General features: G+C 42.4%; 2 protein-coding genes across 4 annotated transcripts in view; both read left to right on the top strand.

Annotated features, from left to right (window-relative positions):
• Positions 1 to 102: 102 nt before the first annotated feature.
• On the top strand, positions 103 to 5,850 carry cacfd1 (calcium channel flower domain containing 1). Of its 2 annotated transcripts, none has more exons than XM_086097551.1 (5): positions 103 to 585; positions 1,390 to 1,462; positions 2,127 to 2,252; positions 2,410 to 2,517; positions 2,606 to 4,310. In XM_086097551.1, exons 1-5 carry the CDS (start codon positions 474 to 476, stop codon positions 2,619 to 2,621), a joined length of 435 nt encoding a protein of 144 aa, XP_085953677.1. In that variant the 5' UTR covers positions 103 to 473; the 3' UTR covers positions 2,622 to 4,310. The 2 variants fall into 2 exon arrangements, with proteins under 2 accessions (XP_085953677.1, XP_085953676.1); XM_086097550.1 differs by lacking the exon at positions 2,606 to 4,310 and adding an exon at positions 4,320 to 5,850 and having other exon boundaries at positions 118 to 585.
• Positions 5,851 to 5,996: 146 nt separating this feature from the next.
• LOC147161468 (carboxyl-terminal PDZ ligand of neuronal nitric oxide synthase protein) overlaps positions 5,997 to 23,082 on the top strand; it is a 32,283-nt gene continuing 15,197 nt past the window's right edge. For both annotated transcript variants that reach the window (XM_086097548.1, XM_086097547.1), the window contains exons 1-2: positions 5,997 to 7,882; positions 9,703 to 9,774. In XM_086097548.1, the coding sequence (XP_085953674.1) occupies positions 7,775 to 7,882; positions 9,703 to 9,774 (180 nt within the window). In that variant the 5' untranslated portion in view covers positions 5,997 to 7,774. The remainder of the gene's footprint in view (positions 7,883 to 9,702; positions 9,775 to 23,082) is intronic.

Genomic DNA, 23,082 nt, shown 5'->3' with positions numbered 1-23,082 from the left:
GCATTTCATTTTATATCCAGTACATTTTTCTTAAAAAAACAACAACACTGCTTATTGTGAAACGTAAAGAAATTAACCTTGCGATTTTTTTCCCCACAATGCCTTGCCCCGCGGTTGCAGCAAACCGGAAGAAAGAAACCATAGCTTCCGCTGAAACAAGTCGGATAGTTCCGTGTCGTTGTATTTCAATTTACATTCACAATATTGCAACTATTGTCGTTAGAGATAAAATAGTTAAATATTTTTAGATTACCCCAAGTGGAAGTCAGGGCTGGCGTTCACGTTTTGGGCAATTTTGATCGGCGTATGTTAGCATGAATTGCTAGCCAGAAGCTTCTGCCGAACACCGAGCAAGAACAACAACCGACAAGGTTCCATTTCGGCTGGCGTCGGCGTCCGGAGCCGCTGCAACGCCACCGGCAGGTTTGTCATAGAAATCGAGCTTTGGGTTACGAGCTTTACGAGCCGAAAGGATGAGCTCCGAGGAGACTGCAGCGTCCAGCAAAGCCTCCCCTCCGGAGGACGATGGCATGACGTGGTGGTACCGGTGGCTTTGCAAAATAGCCGGCGTGATGGGAGGAATATGTAAGTTGATGACTTTTACTTTTATTTTTTTTAATTAAGATTGTTGTTAACGTTTGTTTCCGTCAATGCAACGTCGTGAAAAAGTGGCCAGGCGTCCACGAAAGAAACATTTTGTAGTAATAGCCAGCAGTTCATGTGTCGAAACTGCTGTGGCGGACCCCTACATACTCGCGGTTCAGCACCCGCGGATTCACCTATTTGCGGATTCTTCCCCTCAATGTTTTTTTTTTTAATTTAAATTTAATATTTCTTATTTTGGGGGACTCAACCCCGATATTTCATGGAAAATAGATATTAGAGGATTGTCAGGTTTTTTTTCAAAGAAGAATTTTGGTGGGTTAAATTTTTTCTTCAGCGCATTCCAACGGGTTGTCAGTTATATATTGATTTTTGCTCTTCACACTGACCCCCCCACAAATAACAAGGCTCCACTGTATACTTGCTCACAGTTGTGGTTTCGGCGCAACTCAACAAAAAGCTCGGCCGTCACCCATTGTCTCTCGTCTTGCAGTGCGGCCTGCGCACCTGCTGTTTGGGCCCCGCCTGGGCCCCGCGGAGAGCCTGGTTGTCATCAAACAAAAAAGCACCGTCAGCAACACTTGACACCGGAGACTGAGTGCCCGTGTCACACGAACCGCAGCTGCATATTCCATGAGCTCTGTATTATTAAGCAGGATGGAAATACGTGCATAAAGTGTCAATTAATAAGGCGTCAATCCGTGCACGTTTTCTTGACATTATAGTATCTCTGTCGATTCGGTGTTTTTTTTTTTGTGTGTTTAATACATTTGGTATTTTCCGCAGCATGTGCCATCGCAGGAGTATGGAACTGTGTCACTGTGAACCCTTTAAACATCGCCGCCGGAGTGTGGATGGTGTAAGTCTACTTAGCTTTAGAATATATCTATACTAGGGCTGCACAACGGGGGGTAGGACGAGATCCGTTTTTAACTTCCTCCTACCCCTTTTGAACTTAGAAACTCTTTTCTTTCTTCCTATTCTTGTCTTTTTATTTTTACTTCAACTTATATTTGATGCTTGTAATGTTTTCTTCATGTTTATATGTTCAATAAAAAAACATAAATATATCGAAAAAAATATCTGCATTACGGGCATTTCTAACATTAAATAAATAAGAAATAAATAAATAAATAAATAAATAAGAAAACAACAACAAATATTCAATATAAAATGCCATCTGTTGCCCAACATTTTGTTAATGTAATTCATGGAACCCTTTATGTCAATAGTTTCTAATATTTATATTGTACGCTTGTCGTTTTACGTTTTGTCAGTAATATTATTCGCCTTTGGCCATTTAAAGGCACACACTCTTTAAAGTTACAGATCCAATAACGTGGAATGTGAAGATGGCGACCCCGAGTGGACAAAAATAGTATTTTCCCATCACATGCTCATTTTGTTGTTTATTAAAGCAAAAATACATTTTTTTAGCTTATCAATTGATGGGATAATCGGTATAATAATAGATTGTAAAAAAAAATATTGGCTAGCTGTTGTTGATGTCGCGGTGCGTGCAGGTTGAACGCTTTTGTGCTGTTCCTGTGCGAGGTGCCCTTCTGCTGCCAGTTCATCGAGTTCGCCAACGCCGTGGCGGCCCGCGCCGACCGCTTCCGGCCCTGGCAGAAATCCTTCTTCTACTGCGGGTGAGACACCGTTGATTTAAAAACACCTAACGGAAAATTGGGAGGGATTTTTAAAAGGGGCTGGGACCGATTCAAGGAATTTGAATTCATTGATTTTAATATGGAGTCACGGAACGGATTCAAGTTGGACTTACCGACTGACTCATGTTGGCCTCAGGATGGCGCTGTTTCCCATCTTCCTGAGTTTCTCCTTCACCACGCTGTTCGGGAACGCCATCGCCTTCGCCACCGGCGTCCTCTACGGCCTGGCGTCTTTGGGCAAAAAGTAAGAGCGCACCCCAAAAAAGCGGCACGCACGAAAACCTGCACATTTTCACTGTCTTCGTGTCTGTCGAACACCAACTAACAAGCAGTAGGCTTTCATTTTAAATGCGCTTACTTTCCTTTACTTAATCGATGACTCACTGACACGAGTTTTTCTTTCATATAAAGGCACTTTTTTTTTCGTTTTTTTGGACATCACAACATCATCAACTAAACTTGCATTAATCTAAACAAGAGGAACAGAATTGCAAATTGTTCTTCTTAGAAAGAACAAAAATGTTTAGAGACGTGTTTATTATCATACGGAGAGCTGTTGTTCATATTTGTGGTAATCACCCTCGACATTGTAGTACATTTCTATGTTCTTTAAATTAATGCAATTGTGTTTCAATTATATTACTTTTGCATGGACAACGTCCTTAAAAAGTCTTACATTGATTATATTATGGTCTTGATATGTCTTAAAAATACTACTTAACAAACGAAACAAAGCTAGTTTATTTTAACATCTTTAAAAAAAAATTGCAGTTCTTACAAAACGTTTCAAACACAAACATTTAGAAAAACACAAAAATACTGGACAATTTTTTTTTTTTGTGCCAAGTACATTTGAATTCTTTCGGGGTCATTTTGTGCTGCAGAGTCCGAAAATGACGAGCGTTTCCTTGAAGCCTCTCGACTGTAAAGAACGGTTGAAGAAATGCTAGTTAGTACACAAACGGCCAGCAGGTGGCAGCAGAGCAAAAGAGATGAACCAGGACTATGTTGAAAAAAAAGCTCTTTTGTTCACATTTCTAAATAGATTTGTGAATAATGATGACATTTAGCTATATTCTAATGCTAATTGCAGCAAAACAGAAACAAATAGAAATGTGCTATTTTTCCCGATGAAAGAAGAGACTCTCATCTTTCTTTTGGTGGATTCCATGTTTTTATAGCAATAGAACACGATATTCTGTGGGCCTTGCAAAATCAGTCAAAATCCAGTCAAACAGCCGGGAGTGAAAGGGGTTGCTTCAGTGAAAATGACTGCCGGTGAATGAGTTAAAAGTAGTGTTTGTGCCTTGACGTCACCTGCTTTTGCATTTGTTGACTGCTGATATTGGCAAATTTCCAAAATAATTTCGTGTTGATTTTCACACGAAACACGATTTGCATGATATCGAAGGCTTTCTGTGATATCGATTGCCGTGCTTCAAAGTTGAAGTACGGTATAAAAAGAAAGATGCAGCGTCACCAACATTGGCATATTTTAGCACTTTATTTTCAAAAACAAAACGATGGAAACGGTAAAAAAAAAAGTAGATCCAATTTGGGGGGGGGGAAAACACGTCATTTTTGGATTCAGCAACATCAAAATACCCGAAAACCGATTACAATTTCTTGGCAGCAAAATTAATATTTAATCATTTATTTACCAGTACAAAAATCAAATAAAAATACAATTTGACTTGATAACCATTCTTTACATAAAAAGTGCAGATTTTTTTTCATATTGGACCTTATAACAACAGTATTACTAATACTAATGAGTCATGAATGATTTTTTTGATCAAACCACGAACTCATTCCCGACTCCCAATTTACTGAATCGGGATTTTTCGTGTAGGACTTTTTCATGAACTATCGAGTCAAGTAAAAAGTAGCATAAAAAAAAAAAGTGGAAAACAACAAAGCAATTCTTAACGCTTTCATTCCCTCATCCCATATTACCACCATCCTTGCGGGCGCCATTTTACGCGTCGCTAAACAAAGTCCCTCCCCCCGCCGCCGCTAACGCGCTAACGGCCGCTCGCCTCTCAGGGGGGACGCGGTGACGTACGCCAGGCTGCAGCATCACAAGCAGGGCGACGAGGAGCGGATGACCGGCGCCAGCGAGTGAGAGCCGCCGTCCGCGTTGGTCGCCAAGCGTGGCCACGCCCCCTCAAGACCTCCTGCCTGTATTTATTTATTTATTCTTTCCATCGGACCTTCCACGTTTATTTGAGTGGCGTGAACATGTATATTTTTGTAATAATTCCTTTCATGGTTTGCGTTCTTTTGGGGTTGCTTGCTTGTTGCGTGTGAACGCTTGAAGTCAAAACGTTGGGCGTCCATTTTGTGATTGCTCCCTTTCAGGACCTTAACCGTCGTATTGATTGTATAATGTGATGACGCGACTAAAGATGTGTTTTTGGTTTTTTTGCGCCGTGAACGTTTGGAATGTGTTTATATTTACATTTTACTTTTAACATTAAAACGGTGTCTTTTCGTTGCTTTTATTGATCACAACTTCTGCTCGCTTTTCAGCGGAATGAAAACTGATTTTTTTTCCTCTTATAGTGGCCAGGTGACGTTTATTGAGTCAACTGTAGAAAATTACTTCTTTCACAAAGTCAAATATTTGATTGATTGCATCGATTAACGTAAATCCCAACAAGTCACGCCATCAAAATTAATTGACGTCAACTACGTTTTTATTTTGTTTTTGTTTTCTCAGCTCTGGTTTTCATGAATGAGCTGGAGGAAAAAAACACCCACTAACTACGGCCAGCAGATGGCAGCATTGTATCTCTTTTCAATGGGGAAATGACATGACAATATGGCAGCTCTTGGGAAATACGTTTTCAAGGATGTTGTGACATGAAATCTAGCGTCACTAAAAAAATATATTAGTGTCAAAGTCACTGTTGTGCAGAAAATGTATATTTTCACAAAAAGCAAATTTTTCCAATATAGCTTGGTGTCAAATTCCCTCTTTTCAAATCGTGATTACTAACGAACGGAAACGTGAACGCGTTTACATCATCGTGGCACACAATATTCCGTTTGCCTTGAAAGATGAGTGAAAATGCTCAAAACTGGCTGGCACTCTCGGGGTTGTCTTTTTTTGGGATAGCGTTTTGGCAGCAAAAGAGTTAATTGGATATGATTGTAAACACAATAACATGCTTGTGAGCTGCAGAATTTTTTTGTTCACTTGTGGCCCTCACTCCCCACACTCTGTTGCAGTATCTGTGACGTTCAGTGTGTATGGCTTTAAAAAAAAAAAAGAAGAAGAAAAAAAAAGCAGGGCCTTGCCCGGTGAGTGACGTGGGCGTCAATGAATGAGAGTGACGAGTGGGCTAGCTGTTTAGGCTAGCAAAACTGCTAGCTGTTTAGCAAATGAAGTGACTCGTGAATAGGTCAAACGTATTTTATGGGGGGGGGGGGGAGGGGGGGGTAAGAATTCAGTACACAATTTAAAAAAAAAGGATGCCACTATTTGAGGAAATTAACAATTTAACAAGCTGCTGCTGAAGTCTGTCTAACGAAATCCATTCAAGATTGAATTAAAAAAGGGATTGCTTGGTTACGTTAGCGTGTGTGTTCTTTTGCTATGTCATGTTTGTTTGTTTGTTGTTGTTGTTGTTGTCCTTCATATTAAGGAAAGTTTGGGAGCAAAAATGTTTACAAGGTAAGAGCAATTGTCAGCTCACGTTTCCTCCGGCGCTCAGGTTTCCCAGGCACCAGTAAACGCACCAGTAAACGCACACACTGTTAAACCATGTTAACTACAGTTGTAACAAAGTCACATGACACTTTTTATTTATTTATTTCTGTTTTTGGGCTGTATGGAGATTGTGTGCTGTGACACGAATCCTCTTCTTGATCAATTAAACAAACGTGCGACTGCTCTTACTTTGCTGCGAGTCTTCAAATCACGACGACGACGACGACGCGCACTCGCCTCAACAGAAGTTAAGCCAATTATTAATAATTAAGTCAAAAAAAGCTCCTCAAATGTCGAGCAACTGGTGAGCGGAGGCGGTTCAAATGTTTGGGACATGCTATGGTCCAAATACGACAAGAAACAAGAATGCGGCACGCTTTACACACTTCATTTTTGTCTTGCTGAAATTAGCTTGGAGGCGCACACTCGCGCGATGCGGAGTGCGCTTTCGTTACCATCGTTTGTGTTCTCCATCAGGCTGTCAAGTAGATTAGAATCGCGGGAAGCGCGACGGCGTCGAGCTTTTCTTTCGCCATCGAACTCCGGGGTGTCAAACTCCGGTTTTGGAGGTTTCCCTCTTCCAACACTAGCTGATTCCGATCGGCAGGATCGTTATCAGGCTCATGCAGAGCTTGCTGATGAGCTGATCATATATCAGCTGTGTTGGGAGAACGGAGACATCCAAAACCTGCAGGACTGCGGCCCTCCAGGACCGGGGTTTGACACCCATGCCGTAGAAAATCTTTTGCCTGAAATATCCGGAGAATTAGAAGCACTTTCAACTGACTTGGTTCATTTTACTATAAAAAACGTTCAGCTCCTTTTTTTTGTTAACGTCTGGCTCTTTTTTTTTTTTTTTAACCACCTTCGTTGGCATAGTACAGACAATAGGGGGCAGTATTGCCTTATTTATATCAGAGCCTTTGCGTTTACAACAAATGGCCTTGGTTGTTACTTCTTGATGATGTTAATCCACATTTGAGGTTTTTAACCAAATATTACCGATGCGAGTAATATTAATTAGTTTAAAAAATATATGCTTATTACTTTACTTAAAAAATATATATATCTCGAATGGTTTATAAAATAAAATAGTAAAATAATACAAACGTTTGTTCTTAATAATTGCTTAATTGTGATCAATTAATTATAAATACAATAAAAATTTAATTTTCATTAATTTAGCCGCCCTCCCCAAAATTGATTGAAATTATTATTTTTTTTTTCATGTATATAAATAATTATGAGCTCTGTGGTACAATTTCAAGAATACAGTAGATCTACACTTGTTTTCAATCACGTTCTCTCTCTTAAGTTACATTTCCAAATGATTTTCTTGTTTTTGTCATATATGTTTTTAACTTGGTCAGCGTCCACGTTTGTTCTCCAGGGGGCGCTCGAGTGTGGGCAGCATGGGCGCATGACGCACCATCACAACACCCCCCCGCCCGGATTCCGTGGAACTTTGCCCCATTAATTGAGAGCTTCGCTTTGTGCAACGTACGGGAAGCCGAGACAAGTGCAGCCAGCCTGCCTTGCAGCACGACCCTCCACCCCGCAGCCCACCACCACCGACGCCGCCATCATCATCATCATCATCATCATCATCTTCATCGCCCACCCTGATTTACGAGCACCGCATTGACGCTTCTCCTTCTCCTCTCCTTCCGGTTCGGAGCGACGAACGATGCGCACTAGCCGCCGGGGCGAGGAGGTGCGCGGACCCGGACCCGGACCCGGACCCGGACCCTTGTTGTGAGGTCGCGTGGGCGGCGGGAGCCCCGCCATGCCGGCCAGGAGGAACCGCTACAACCTGGTGGACGACGTGGCCGACGCCAGGCTGCCGCTGCACAACGAGGAAGCTTACCAGCATGGAATTTCCTTCCAAGCCAAGGTAAACTTCCATGCAGACATTACGCGCGCGGCAGAGGCGGCAAAACAAAATTGTACTCAAGTCGTGCTTAGCAATATTATGACGCGAGTACAGGTGAAAAGTAGTCTTTAAAAAAAAATCACTTGAATCTTGAGTATTGAGTGAAGAATACTCAAACTGATAAGCAGAGGTGGGTAGAGTATCCAAAAAATTATACTCAAGTAAAAGGTACTGTTACTTTACAGTCATATGACTCAAGCAGGAGTAGTCCTAAGAGTAGTAAAAAAAAAAAAAAAAAAAGTGAGCACAAGTGGGTAAAGTAGCCAAAAAATGCAAAGATACTTAACAATATTATGACCCAAGTTCAAGTAACAAGTAATCCTCTCAATAATTAGTATCAGCGAAAAGTACTGAGTAACTGGTGAGGTAAGTATGGGAAAATAATGTTACTTTATTACGAGTAGTGTTATTTAAAAATAATAGGAACAAAGTAAAAGTAATTATTCGTTGTATTCAATGAAAAAAAAAACATTCAGGAGCTGGTGAGAGTAGCCAAAAATTGTACTCGAGTAAGAGCATTGCTACTTTACAGTCATATGACTCAAGCAGGAGTAGTCCTAAAAGTAGTAAAAAAAAAAAAAAAAAAGTGAGCACAAGTGGGTAGAGTAGCCAAAAAATACAAAGATACTTAACACTATTATGACCCAAGTTCAAGTAACAAGTAATCCTCCCAATAATTAGTATCAGCGAAAAATACTAAAGTACTGAGTAACTGGTGAGGTAAGTATGGGAAAATAATGTTACTTTATTACGAGTAGTGTTATTTAAAAATAATAGGAACAAAGTAAAAGTAGTTATTTGTTGTATTCAATGAAAAAAAAAAAACATTCAGGAGCTGGTGAGAGTAGCCAAAAAATGTACTCGAGTAAGAGTATTGCTACTTTAAAATAATGTGGTTCAAGTAAAAAGTAAAAATCGCTTCTTGTGTAAGTATTTAGAGAGAGAGAAAATACTCAGTTACCAAGTGTGTGTAATCGTGTTGGTCATCACCAACAATTGTACTTAACTAAGAATACTGGTATACTTAATTAATAATTATGATTCAAGTGAGTACTGAGTAACTGATTCATTGTTTTTGTCATCAGAGCGTTGAAGACAAAAATATCAAATAGAAATGTACAATTTCCGATCATATCACCCAACAGTTTCACTAAAAGCTAAAAAGATCATTAAAGCAATGGAAGAATGAAATGATAAAGAATATATTTGTAATAAAAATAGAAACAACATGTCTGTCGCATTATTGTTACTCGGAAAAGTAATGCATGTAAAAAGTTACTGAGCGTAAATGCATTAAAGTTGACGACAGTCTTTTGAGGCCGTCTGGCAAGAGTTTGCGGGAGAAAAAAATATTTGAAGACTTTGCTTTCAACTTACCGTGTTTGTTGCTGCCATCAATTATTAAGCATGCAAGAAAACAGAACTCAGCTTTTAGTCCACCCGAGTATAATTTGAAATTACCTTGAATTGCATTGCTTGTCTAACTTACTTATTTATTGGTCCTCGGCCCATTCACGAGACCACCTGTCACCACGTAGTGCTTTGACGCCGACTCTTTCCATTTGTGATTTGACCCTGACGTGCACGTGAAAAAAAAAGAAGTAACGTTCAAGCGTCACAAATTCCAAGTAAATAAATCAAGAAATAGTCACGTGCTTTGGAAATGATGAGGGCCCTAGAAAGGAGCCCTGAGGCCCAATATGCAACTCCCTCGCAGAATCCGTATCACAAACGTTGCTCCTTCTAAATAAATCATACGAATGTGTTTGCTTGTGTCGCAGTATGTGGGGAGTCTGGACGTGCCGCGGCCCAACAGCCGCATGGAGATTGTGGCGGCCATGAGGAGGATCCGGGTAAGGCGATGACATCATGTCGAAAGCGCCACACGTTGATTTCGCAATGTTTTGCAAAAAAGAGTCAGGCTGCGTGCGATTTTTACGGGATATCGGCGGTTGACGCAATTTGTTTTTCCCGCTGGGCCGCCCGCCGCTCGAGAGACGGCGCGCGTGCAGCAGCTGCTGCGAGCGGCGTGACGGCGTCATCGAACGCCACAACGCTCTTCGGCACAGCCGAGCGAGCCCGGAAGGCCGAAACGTTTATCTTGTGAAACATGCACGAGCGCCGCAGGGAGTCAAAAAATCGGCATGTTTCCATGTGAGGCTTGTTGGGTTCGAGTCGGAGGAGTTGCGAGCTTTACAAAATTGGATTGGGCTGCCCGGAAGACACGTGAAGGAATTCTCAAGTCTCAGTCGGACAAGAACGCGGGTTCCTCAAATTTTGGCGGCCGTCCGTCCGTCCGTCCGTCTTCAATTTCGCTTATCCGGGGTCGGGTCGCGGGGGCAGCAGCTTTAGCAGGGAAGCCCAGACTTCCCTCTCCCTAGCCACTTCAGCCAGCTCCTCCGACGGGATCCCAAGGCGTTCCCAGGCCAGCCGTGAGACGTAGTCTCTCCAGCGTGTCCTGGGTCGTCCCCGGGGCCTCCTGCCGGTAGGACATGCCCGGAACACCTCCCCAGGGAGGCGCCCAGGAGGCATCCGAACCAGATGCCCCAGCCACCTCAACTGGTTCCTCTCAACGTCAGTAATTTTGACGGCCGTGAGATCAAAAAGTGTAAACGTTCCATTTTCAAATCCACTTTGATCTTTTGACTGCCATGGACTTTTCCTTGGCGTGGCAAGGAACGATGAAGGTTCAACTAAACGTCCTCTTTTAGGAGGACATTTGGGAGGACAAACCATTTTCTTACGTCCTGTTGGCATTGCGTGACGAATAGCAGGTGAAGTAAACTACGTAACTGCGACAGGTGTCACAATTTCAAGGCCGGGGCAAGTGTCCTCTTTTTTTTTTTTTGAAATGGGAATATTGGCACCCGAGTTCAAGCAAACGTTTACGTCTTAATTTTTGTAGAAGTCGTCGCTCAGATTTCCGCGTTTGGGGAAAGGACGTTGCTCCAACTGCCGCCGTCTTGCAAAAACACGTGACCAAACCCGCTGCCTTTTAGCTAATCTCTTGTTTGTGATTGGCCGGCTCGGGCGCGCACCTGCCGTTCCCACGGCGGGGACACAATGTGAGTGTGTGCGTGTAGCCCCCCCGCCCCCCTCCCCCGCTGATCCTTTGAGACGCGTGTGAGGCCGCTCGGCGAGGAGTTTTGTTGCTTTCACTTTGCCTAGCGGCGTAGAAAGTGCCTTTGAATGCCTCGTGCCAGTGTCTGCGTCCACTTTTCATTCGGATCGGGGGGGGGAGGGGGGCCGCGGGCGGGCTGGGGGGTTACAGGAAGAACACAAATGGAAGCCCTCCCCGTCCCCTTATACTTCTGCCACCAAAATAGCGCACCTCCTTTTAGCCCATCGCTGGCTATCTGCTCGGCGCGGACGGGAATAGATCGCGGCTGAGGGCCAAGCAGGCGCTTCCCGCTTTGAATTCCGATCGGCCACTAATGGGATTTTTTTTTAAGGTCTCCTTTCTCCGACTGCCAAGAGTCTCCTGGGGAATTTAGCTTTTATTTATTTATTATTTTTTTCTATTTAACCCTACCGTCCGCCTGGATCACCTTTTGTTAAGAGCACATGCAGCATTGCGGCAGCGGGGGATGCGTTGGTCGGGTTCACGCTTGTTGGCTGCATGGCTGGGGGTGGGGTGTAGTGGGGAGGGGGGGGGGGGGGTAAATAAAAGCAACAGACTCCATTAACCCATTTAGGCCTAAAGTGCCTGCCAAAACATGCCTCTAAAACCTAAGGGTGACTTTTGAGTCACCTCCCGAAAGAACGGAAGTTTTTCTGGAAATTCAACAATGTCAAAAAAATCATTGATATTGCAGAAACATAATTCCAAAATCATTTCAGAGCTTACACCTGTGGCGTTCATATGACGGCATATTAGGGCCACGTATAATTATTTATTTTTTTAGAGGGCGGGGCAATATTCTGAGGAGAAAAAATATTTGCAAGGAAATAAACACTTTATAAAGTGGCAAATTTGCAAGGAAAAGGCTCTTTTTTTCTACTGTTTATCAACAGATTTTTAAATAATGATGAAACTGAGCTATATTCTAATGCTAATTGCTGCAAAACAAAAAATGTGCTTTTTTTCTCGATGAAAGAAGAGACTCTAATCTTTCTTTTGGTACGATCCATGTTTTTATAGCAATAGAACACAATATTGGGCCTTGCAAAATCTGACAAAAGCCAGTAAAACAGCCTGGAGCGAAGGGGGTTGCTTCAGTCAAAATGGCTGCCAGTTAATGAGATAAACGGGACATATTCAACATTCAAGCAAACCGCATCATTTTGTCAAACAAAAATCTGCTAGCTTAATGCTAACATCTATAATACAAAAACTACAAGCATGCTAACAAATATTAGCATATATGTTGCCTAATTAGCATACAATCGGAACATTCTATAAAACAACACTTTTCTTACCTTATAATTTACTGTAACAAAAGTCCGCTAGCTTATTGCTAACATTTGATCATAACATAAGGGCACTATTTTGGTGACCAGTGAAAATCTGGCACGGCGCGGGGCACGAATCTAGGTGGAGGCGTTTTAGACTGTGTGTTGGTAATTTTGCAGATGGGCACAAGATAACGTATTAAAGAAAAAAGAAAAGGTGTGACGAAAGCAATAGTGACTTTGAATTTTTTTAAATTGATTATTCCATCAAATAAACATTTTATCTAGCATTAAAGATTACTGTTTATTAACTAATATTGAGATTTTTTTTTGTGATAAAAAAAAAAAAACCTCAACAATAATCATGCAAGTGCTCACCGACCTTTTTGAAACGGATTCAGTTCCTGCTTCGGTCATTGTTTTCAAAGTAAAAACAGATGTTTACAAATGTGTAACTTAGATTTGACAGGGGAGGGGGGTCGTGGGGGGGGGGGGTAATTTGCAGAATGTAGGACACATGATGTCGGACAATCCTATCAAGAAAAACACCTTCTGATGTCCCAGCATGCAGCATGTCCGAGACAACAGGACAGGACGACAGATCGGTGCAAAGGTGGGGGCACGGGGGGGGGGGGGGCTGCGTTTTGTTCTGTGCACTCAAACGTTGCACACACCGGATATGCATTAGGGTATCTTTTTGGGGGGGGGGGGGGGTCGTCTACCCATAATGGGGGCCATTGTTTTCACTGATGCTGGCTTTAATGGCAGATGTACGCACGCATAGCGGCTGACCTCGACGTGTCGCGGATCAGCTTCAAGTGTTAAGTCCCCTTTTGTCTGTCTCACGCACAAACAAAGATGGAGGCCGGCAGAAATGCCACTTCATGGATCGGATCTTTTTCATCCCGCAGTCTTTGGGAAGATTGCTGTCATGTGTCGGGCACAGCAACTACTTGCCAGAAATTCCTGCAGCCACGAGGTTTGCCATGTTTTTGCAAAATGTCGCCATTTTGGATGTTTTTTTTATCTTCTCGCCCGCGTGTGTCGTTGCCGTCGGGGCAAAACCTCCTCTTAAATGCGGTCTGGGTTTTAAAAAAATGGAATCATCGATGCCGAATCCATTTTCCTTTTCAAGCCCAATTTCCATTCATAAAACCATGAATTGATTATTTAAATATTTTTGGGATCTTAGTGTTTTCTTGTTTTCTTGGGGAGGGGAGGGGCAGAGTTTTTCTTGCCTCATTTGAAGTCATGTCTTGGTTTGTCAACTGTGGCTGTCGCTTTAAGATCGCGCGCCATGAACGAGCCTGACACAGATGCTGCAGTTACGCTTTTGGGCCAGAGGTGGCAGTCGCGAGTAAGAAAAGTGACAAACTGCACAAAGATCCTTTAAATTAGAATTATGAAAATATTATAATAATATAAATATTTTCATCTCATCCTTGCTGATTTCAATGTTTGTGTAACACGTAAGTGATTATAACACGTGTCACTTTCATTCATAAATTAAATTTAAAATCTCTGCAAAATTTACATTGGAAATGAAATATTTGTGAAGTTTTTGTCATGTCCTTGACATTTAAGAAGAATTTGTTGTTCCATAATTAATCGATGGGATCGGATTGAAGTGAAGTCAATCGAATCGGTTAAAAACGAATCCAACTGAACTAAACTCTTGTGAATCGAAATCGTATCGATTGAGGAAATTAGAATCCATCCCCAGCCCCAGGGGATCATTTTATGCATTACATGCTGTATATAATATCGGACGATTAATCGGTAATCTGGCAAAAATCGGCCTAAAAAAATGCATATCGGTCGGGCCCTATTTTGTTTTCCCTGCTTGAAACTTTTTCACGGCAGACTGACGTCGTACCGTAAGGAGGACGCTTGTCAGTCATTCGTGCAGAGTTGCAAAAAGGCTCGTTTTTTCACGCAACTGCAAACACAAGCGCGAACGTCCCAAAAAGAACTTGAACTTGCTGGCCTTAAAAGCAGCGCAGCGCGCAGACAGCCGGTCCCGTCTCACGCGGATGGACGAGCAGGTGCCGAATGGTCGCAGCGTCGTGTCACACGCATACACAAACACGCTCTTATCTCCCGCCCCCGAGGCTGCGCCGGGCCGGGCCGCCATTACCCGACGCACTCGCTGCTGCCCAAGCACACGATTTTGTCTCAAAAAAGAGCCTCCGGGCAGTTTCATCATCACGACATTCCTGCACTCTTGCCTCACTCGCAGTTACAACACCAGAAGTGAGTAACAACTAGAAAAAAAACATTTTTGTCAACTTTTGTTTTTCTAAAGTAGTCAAACATCTGGGTTAAAAAAAAAAAAAAAAGGAAAAAGAAAGAATGCTGTAATGTGTATACCAGACCAGTAGTTGGCAGCGTAACTTTGCAAAGAAACCTTATTGTTCGGTTCAGCTATAAAGGAGATTGTTGTCACATGCAAGACACAGCCAGTACTTGCCAGAAGTTCCTTACAGATACGTCTCTGTTTTGAATATGAATGTCAAGGCTTTCTTAGAACGAGGCGAAGTGCAATTTATGCTGAAAGCTGAATGCTAATAGCCGAATGCTAATAGCCGAATGCTAATAGCCGAATGCTAATAGCAGAATGCTAATAGCCGAATGCTAATAGCCGAATGCTAATAGCAGAATGCTAATAGCAGAATGCTAATAGCAGAATGCTAATAGCCGAATGCTAATAGCCGAATGCTTATGAAGTCAATTGAAAGATAAATGATGTGAAAATGACAAAGTATTTAATTGCAGTGGAAAGATAAATGAATAGAAAGAACACTTGAATTTTTGAAGCACGTTGACATTTATATGGAAATCTGAAAGTAGCCTCCATTCATTTAGATGGAAAAGTGGAACTATGATAGTCAGTTGGTTGTATAACCCTTAGAATAATCGCCATGGATATATTTGCAATGTACAGTGGGATTCGAACCCGCGACCTCGTGTCAGACAGCGGGTAATGATGGCCATTGGTCAGTCGTATGTATGGAAGAGTGGGCGTGGCAAGTTCAATGTCATTCCCAAAAGTTGATATTTGATTGTGCCAATACGAGAAGTCAAGCGGAATCAGACGATAAATACCGGGAAGGTTGAAATTTGAACGCTGTAAATTGCAAGTATAATGTGAAATGGGCAGTTTAAAAAAATGGATGGATGTGGAGAATAAAAAGCACAATAAGTTATTTTTTCAGATTTTTCTGGACCCCCCCCCCCCCCCCCCCAAAAAATTTTTTTTTGCATTTGCATCATGAAGAGATTATTTAGGCAAAAATAATTATATATAATTAGGCAATTATTTTAAGAGGGTGACGATATGCAAAATTGGGGTCACGTGTTAATTGCCAGAAATTCCCGCTGCTGGTTGCAGATATTTGAGTAAAACTGGCCTTGGTTGTTTGTTTGTTTGTTTTTTTCCCGCGCTGCACAACCCAGACGGGAGAGATTGTTGTTATGTGTTGGACGCTGGCCAGCGCTTTCCAGAAATTCCGACCGCCACCAGCTGTTTGTTTTTTGCCAAATTTAGCAGGCTGGGATGCTTTCGAGTCTGCCCTGCAACCTTTTTTTTTTTTTTTTTTTTTTTTTTACGAAGAAGTCAAGTTAGCGTGACTCAGCTGCTTTTGACAGAAAGGTCGCCGTCAAAGCAACTGCTGATCGCAGTGGACGTTTTCCAGCACATCAGCAGAATCAATCTTTTAGTCTGTTTGCTCAGCGAGGCTGATTTCATGTGACCGTGTAAAAGTTTAAAAACACGTCCTTTTTAAAAAAAAAAAAATCATACCACAGGACGAAAGAGTGCGGAGCAAAGCAGATTTCAACTTAAATAAAAACAATCTTGCGGTCAGTCTGCGTTTGTTTTTTTTTTGTTTTTTTTTGCTGGTATCGGTTACGGCTATCGGTGGCGTAGCAACATTTTCCCGGGGGCCCCAAGCAAGAAAATTGGGGGCCCCCAGCGGCCATTCGTAGCATGCATAGTGCGTCATTTTAAAATTTGTATCTTCAATTAACAATCACCGTTAATTGTGCTTCATTCAAGTGACTTGTTTCGTTTCACTTTAGCAAGAATCCTTCGAAGTGAGCCAGAAAACCGGAAAAGAAAATTACAAATGGCATGGTTGTTAAATAAATCAATAAAAAAAGCCTTAGTCTTTTTTATTTATTTGTTAAAAATAAATGAATGAATAAATAAATAAAAACTCACTACGTGGTCATTTTTAATAGAAAAAAAAAAGGCTTTTTTTTTTCTATTAGTATTATAAAGTGTTTTTGTTGTTTTTTTAATAAAATCTTTACTACTATTAATGATCATTTACACACACAAAAATAATCGACTTTATTACTGTCGATTTTAAGAAAAAAAAACACCCGAGTCAGGGAATTTGAGACGGTCAGTTGTCATTGCTGCGCTGCTAATGTGAAGTATGTGTCAAATCTGTGTGCCGTCTGGGGGCCCCTGCCGGCTAAGGGGCCCCAAGCCATTGCCCGCCTCGCCAAATGGCAAGCTGCGCCCTCTGCTTACGGCGGGGTAAAAGTCTGTCGTAACAGGCTAGCGCTGTCCTAGCTAGCCTCGCTAGCTCGCCGCACACAAACCTGACTTAAACCCCAAAAAGACATTTAGTGACGCCATTTGATCGCTGCTAAGCAGTGAGCCTGCATAGCCTGCATGTACTTTGTACATCATTTATATATCGAACCGTACAAAAAATATAAAGTTCTTATTTCGCTCCCAAAGCAGCGTCCGGTCGTATTTGAGTGGCCGTTGCTAATAATTGGCGCATGCCAACAAAAAAACACAACAACTTCTTGGCGCATGCGCAGGTGGAGGAATCGCGGCTCGACTCGTTTCCCCTGTGACCCGCTTGTAATTTGCATGTTCTGGATTCGTACCCACAACAGAGGAGTCGTATCCGCAAGAAAAAAAAAATCCACACACGCACGATTTTGACACGCAAACACACGAAATACGAATCGTTTATCGCGGATACGAAACTTTATCACGAATACGCCTTCGTTTTTTTACCGATGCGCCGTTTTGACGACGATCTTACTCCCGTAAAGTAAATATTGGGCCAAGTGGGCCAGCGAAGACTCGACACGGGACTCTTTGCGCGGAGAATGGCTCCACGCCTCACTGCCTCCCTGACAGGCGCCGTGAAAGGACAGGCCGTCCCTTGGGCGCCGAGGGGGGGGGGGGGGGGTGAAGGACGGTTGGGGTGGGGGCGGGGCCGGTGGCAGAGGCAAAACAAAGGAGCAACCTTAGCATGCCAAACACTTAATCTCAGTGTAGCCCGAGCACACGGAGCCTCGTAAAGTGCACTCTCGGGAAAAAAAAAAAAGGAAGATTGGGCGGGCCCGATTGGACGCGCCGTCGCCGCGGGCGCTCCCGTCATCGCAAGCGCCGCAAAAATTGCAAAGCCTCGCGGTGCAATTAAAGGCTTCCTATTTGTGTGCGTTTGTTGCTAAATACCAGCACGCTCAATAATGCACGAAGGCTTCGGGGCAACATCGATTTTCTGCTTGCATCTTGAATGTGAAATGAATTTCCTCGCCGTGCGCGCGTGAGACGCGGCTCGCATCTCACGCCCTCGCTGGGGGAGTTTTGCAGGTGGCACTTAACGCTCTCATTAATCCACATTTGCCGCCGCTACATTCATAAATCAATGTCGACATTTTACCCAGCCGCCTCCTTACGCATTTTTCAACTGATAATCATTTAGAAGGTCTAACAAAGACTCGCCGCGGCGAGTCGGCGGTTGAGCTCGGCGCGCGACCGACGGCGCACCGGCTCGCTAGCAACACGCTTCGGGGCTGGCTACTTCTGCGGCGAAACACGTTGCGGAGTCGCCCCCAAAGTCGATAAGCGATCACGTCCCTGGCGGAGAATGAGCTGCATTTCTGACGGGAATCGTTGCGATGAAGGGAGAAGACATGCTAATTGCTAAGCTAACCTAAGATGAACCTCGTTTCACGCAGGAATAAGCGCTCGGGTGATCGAGTCCACTTTTCACAGACGTCTCGACGAGTGATAGACCGATATGTTTTTTTTCAAGAACGATTACGGTTGACCGTTCAACAGCGCTAAACAAGTCGATGCGCTCACAATTATGCAACAGCTATTGGGAGCCGGCTGTGCCGTTTACCTTTTTTGCGCCGATCCCGCGTCGTAACGCTGGAAATACGTCGGCAGAAAAGACTGCCAACTACGCCGTTACGCTAGTAGGACTACAATTCCCATGATTCTTTCCGGTACGAGGAAAACACGAGAACGCGGTCTGTGTGATTAAAATAAATCGTTAAAATCGAGACGAAACAACGGGCTGGCGGCATCCGAGGTTTCGCTTTTGTGTGCAGTGTTGTTCCGTTTAAATGCTAATTGTGACGTCGCGGATGTTGCCGGCTACGGCGCGTCTGGGTATCAGGATGACATTGTTGACGGCCATTTTGTTTCCGGTGCTTTTATACCCCGACGGATAAATGGCAGGTCAAACTGTCTGCGGCGAACTGGAGTGTAAAAAAAAACGGCGAGGACCCGCCAAGTGGAGAAAGAATAATAGGATTACTGGCAGGATGGCGGTCACGTCACACGCACCCCCAAATCCCTCAGCAGCCCCCCCCCCCCCCCCCAAAAGCGAAAAGCTGCACGTCCCTACAAATCCGGGAGCTGCAGGAACGTGAACACGCACTTTTGGTGGCGGCCATCTTGTTAAGTGGAATGTGTTCGCGCTTCCCGTGGACGACAAGAAGCAATGCCTGGTTTTTTTTGCGGGGGTTCGTGCCAGACCGTCTGTAATCAAATCCTGCACACACAAAAAAAAAGTTGTTAAGAACATCACTTAAAAAGCAACTTATAACAAATTTGCGATTATAGCCTGGGTACGAACGGTGGCGTAGTACATTTTTTATTTTATTATTATTAGTTTTTTTTAAAGATGCTTTACTATACAAAAAAAAACCCGCCTTAAGCATGGTTGTTTTTTTTAAATGCCTTTTTTTTTAGTTTTATTTCTTTTTTGAAAAAAATAAAATAAACGCCTTACTATATGGTTGTTTAAAAAAATATATATATTTATATAAATTTTAATAAAAGCTTTACTACTATTCATGATCATTTACAAAAAAATACAAAATAATCAGCTTTACTATACTTTTTTTTTTTTTAAAGAAAAAAACAAAAAACTTGACGCTGCTCATGTGAAGGATATGCGGTTTGTGTCAAATCTGTTGGCCCTCTGGGGGCCCCCTGCCGGCTAAGGGGCCCCAAGCAATTGCCTGCCTTGCTTAATGGCAAACGACGCCTCCGGGTACGAACACAGACCCACAATGCAGCGCTGCGTCGCATTATTATTGATTATAGGGGAGGGACCCTCGGCCTTTGACCCTTTCAACGTAAACTGATTGCCCCCTTTTTATAAATCAAAGTATAAATCGCTTTCGATTTGCATGAGTAGAGGTGAAAAAAATGGACAAGGAGGCCAAGCTTTTTATGTTGGATCAAAACAAAAAGCGATCAAACGCGAGACATTTGCTCAAGCTCTGCAAATGTAAGGTTTTGTTTTATTATGAAAGTTCGCCACCGTGCTCCGCCGACACAAAATGACTAAAACAACAAATATTTGTCATTTTTAGTGCCCTCGGTCTTTATCAAATATGTGTTTGAAATTTTGTAGGAATCTTTTTTTTCTTTATTTTTTTTTCTTTATTTTTTTTTATTTTGTAGGAATCTTGACAAAATCTCGAGGGATTAGTTGATCTTTCCTTTCGAAATGACAAAAAACGACCGTAAAATGCCGGCTTCAAAGCAAAATGGCTGCCTTCCTGTGTCTTTTCGGGCATTGCTTCTTAAGACTTTTTTGTGGGTCTACTCGAGATAGACGCGCGTACCAAATTTCATGTTGCGAAGTGAAACTGGCTTGAGGGGCTGAATTTTCAAAAACACACAAATAAATATATAAATACAGGATATGTACATTTGCATTGAAGTGTGGATTTTTGGGGCCGTTTATTCCAAGAAGCCCGTTTTGGAGTGGGGGGGCTGGGGGGGGGGGGGCTCCATTGTGCTCCGTCTCCCAACAGTCATCTCTTTGTCACCTCACCCCGCTCCCCACGAAAAAAGTCCCCAAATCCTGGGAATTGTAACGAAGCAGTTGCTAGGTTGCGGCAATCTATAGGCCCTTTTGTGGGATCCAGCGCGGCGGCGGCGCCGTCAATGGCGTCAATGCCGTCAATGGCGCCAGCGGTTTTGTGAAGTGACCTGCTTTCAAGGAAGCGCAAAAGGCGTTTGTTCCTCATTGCTTCATCCGTGTTTTCAACCTCGCTATCTTTGTACAACGAGCCACGTTTGCTTTCAGACCTTAAATCGAACCCCCGAACCTGAGGGAGAGAGAGAATTTAAAAAGGAAACAAAAAAAAAGTTTTGCTGTCAAGGAAAGACTCGTGTGACGTCATTTTTGATAAAGCAGGGAGAAGTTCATTTATCGCTCCCACTCACTTGAAATTTGATGTAAAACTGCGGTCACATCAAATAAAAGAGAAGTAAACATTTTGTATTCAAACACAAAAATGCTCTACCAAAACAAAGTCGGCGAGCTCAATGCTAACATGAACTCATTCACTGCCATTGACGGCTATAGACGTCAAAAACTCATTTGAACTATTTCTATTAGTTAAACTTTTTTTTCCCCACTTTTGTTAACAAGAGTATGAAAACCTAAAAAAAAATTGGGGTACATTTAGAACAGATATAACATTTGTGATTAATCGTGAGTTAACTAGTGAAGTCATGCGATTAATTACAATTAAAAAATTTAATCGCCTGACGACCCAAATTTTTAATGTTTCCTTTTTTTCTTTTTTTTTTCATTCACTGCCATTGACGGCTATAAACGTAAAAAAATCATTTGAACTATTTCTATTTTTCCACTTTTGTTAACGAGTATGAAAACCTATAATTGTTTTTTTGTACATTGAGAACAAAATGTGTAAATAATAGTGAGTTAACTAGTGAAGTCATGCGATTAATTACAATTAAAAAATGTAATCGCCTGTCGCCCCTAATTTTTAATAATCTTTTTTTTTTAATGAAATGATGGCAGTGAATGAGTTAATAGACGGGCAAAAATTAGCATAGATTTTGCGCTAATTGTAAACCGCTTCTTCGTTAGCATATAAGGAGCAACTCATACAAGCCGACACATTAAACATTGCATGACATTAAACACCAAAAACAAACTGCTGATGTGAATAATTGTGGTGCTTTTAATTGATCTGGAATTAATTCAGCGGAATTAGCACGTTAAAGTCCCGTGCTAATATCATTACGCGGTGCTTTTAGCTTCTGGACAACTTCAAGAACAGAAACTGATGCTTGATACTTTGTGTTAATACAGTTGAATGTGTTACTTTTCGCTTTTGCGGATGTAATTAAGCAAAATTAGCACGTGAACTTCTCATGCTAATTTAATTGTGCAGTGCTTTTAGCTGCCATGCTATGGCTAATGAGTGAACACTGGACGGTTTCAAGAGGGAATTCTCACCTTGTGTGACTAAATGCGTTATTTTTAGCTTATCTCGATTTAACAACGTGAAGAAAAAAAATCACATTTGAGCGACCCTTTACACGTTGTTTCAAACATTTGACCTTTTGTGTGTGTGTGTGTTTTCCTTGAAATGTCCCCTTTAAAATGCTAGCGAACACCTCCAGTTCAGGACAAAAAGCTCGCCCCGGGCCGCCGCCGCTCGCTCGCTCTCCACAAATCGGACGAGCCAAATCTCGCACGACGGCTCGTGGAAACGAGCGCAAACCTCCGCACGGCAGCTCACTTGGCATCATTTGTTACAAACTCGCCTACTTTTCCCCGAAGGGGAGGAAGCGCAGCGCGTGGCGTCGCCTCGCCGCGCTTGGAACGTGGCGCGGTGATGACATCGCGGGCTCCTGATTGTTTGCTCCACCGTCCATGACGGCGAGGCGTTCGGAGCTTAAATATTTCAAAGGCAGCACTTGCTGAGCGGCATGGGGGGGGAGGGGAAAAAAAAAAAAGAGAGAAAGCAAATATAAAAATTTCATACTTTGGATGTGAAGTTGCAAAATCCCACTTGGAGGGTGAATTTTAAAGAAGCTTGATGTCTTTTGGTTTGGTGCCACTTGGACGATTTGTTTGGATATTGAAGTGATATGTTAACGCTTGTAAAAATAATTTATTTTAAAATTAAAATTCCAAATGTATTTTTTTTTAAGTTTTTGCTTATTACATTACGACTTATGCAAACTTATATGATTGACTTTTTTTCTTGCAAAATTGCATTGTTTTCTATAAATGTCATTTCTCTTATACAATTACGACTTCTGTAGCTTTTTTATGATGTTGATATATATCTATATATATAAGGTTATACAAGGTTATATATAATAAAAAAAAAAAAACACTGATGAAGTTGTATCATGAGTCTCTGACTGCTCAAGGGAATTCAGGTTTTGCCTTTGGCCGACAGAGGGCGCGCTCTCCTCTCTCCTCTCCTAAAAAGCTGGAAGGCGTTCTCTCGCGCTCAAAGCCCCGCCCTCAACCCCGCCCCCCTTCCCCGCCACGTTTAAACACTGCCAATAAGCTGGAAGAGAGAGTTGGAAGAGAACTGAAACTGAAAACCCGTGACACTCGGAAAAAAAGTGTCTGTAAAAAATTAATCTGCAGGTATTGAAAAAGACATCATTATATGTATTTTATTTTTCAATACAACCTTTTTGCCAATGCCAA

The sequence above is a fragment of the Leptonotus elevatus genome, chromosome 15 (genome assembly GCF_054856555.1).
Source record: "Leptonotus elevatus isolate MCC_2025b chromosome 15, RoL_Lele_1.0, whole genome shotgun sequence".
Classification (NCBI taxonomy): domain Eukaryota; kingdom Metazoa; phylum Chordata; class Actinopteri; order Syngnathiformes; family Syngnathidae; genus Leptonotus; species Leptonotus elevatus.
The sequence above is the reverse complement of the archived record's forward strand: the minus strand, read 5'-3'. Positions and strand labels throughout refer to the sequence as shown.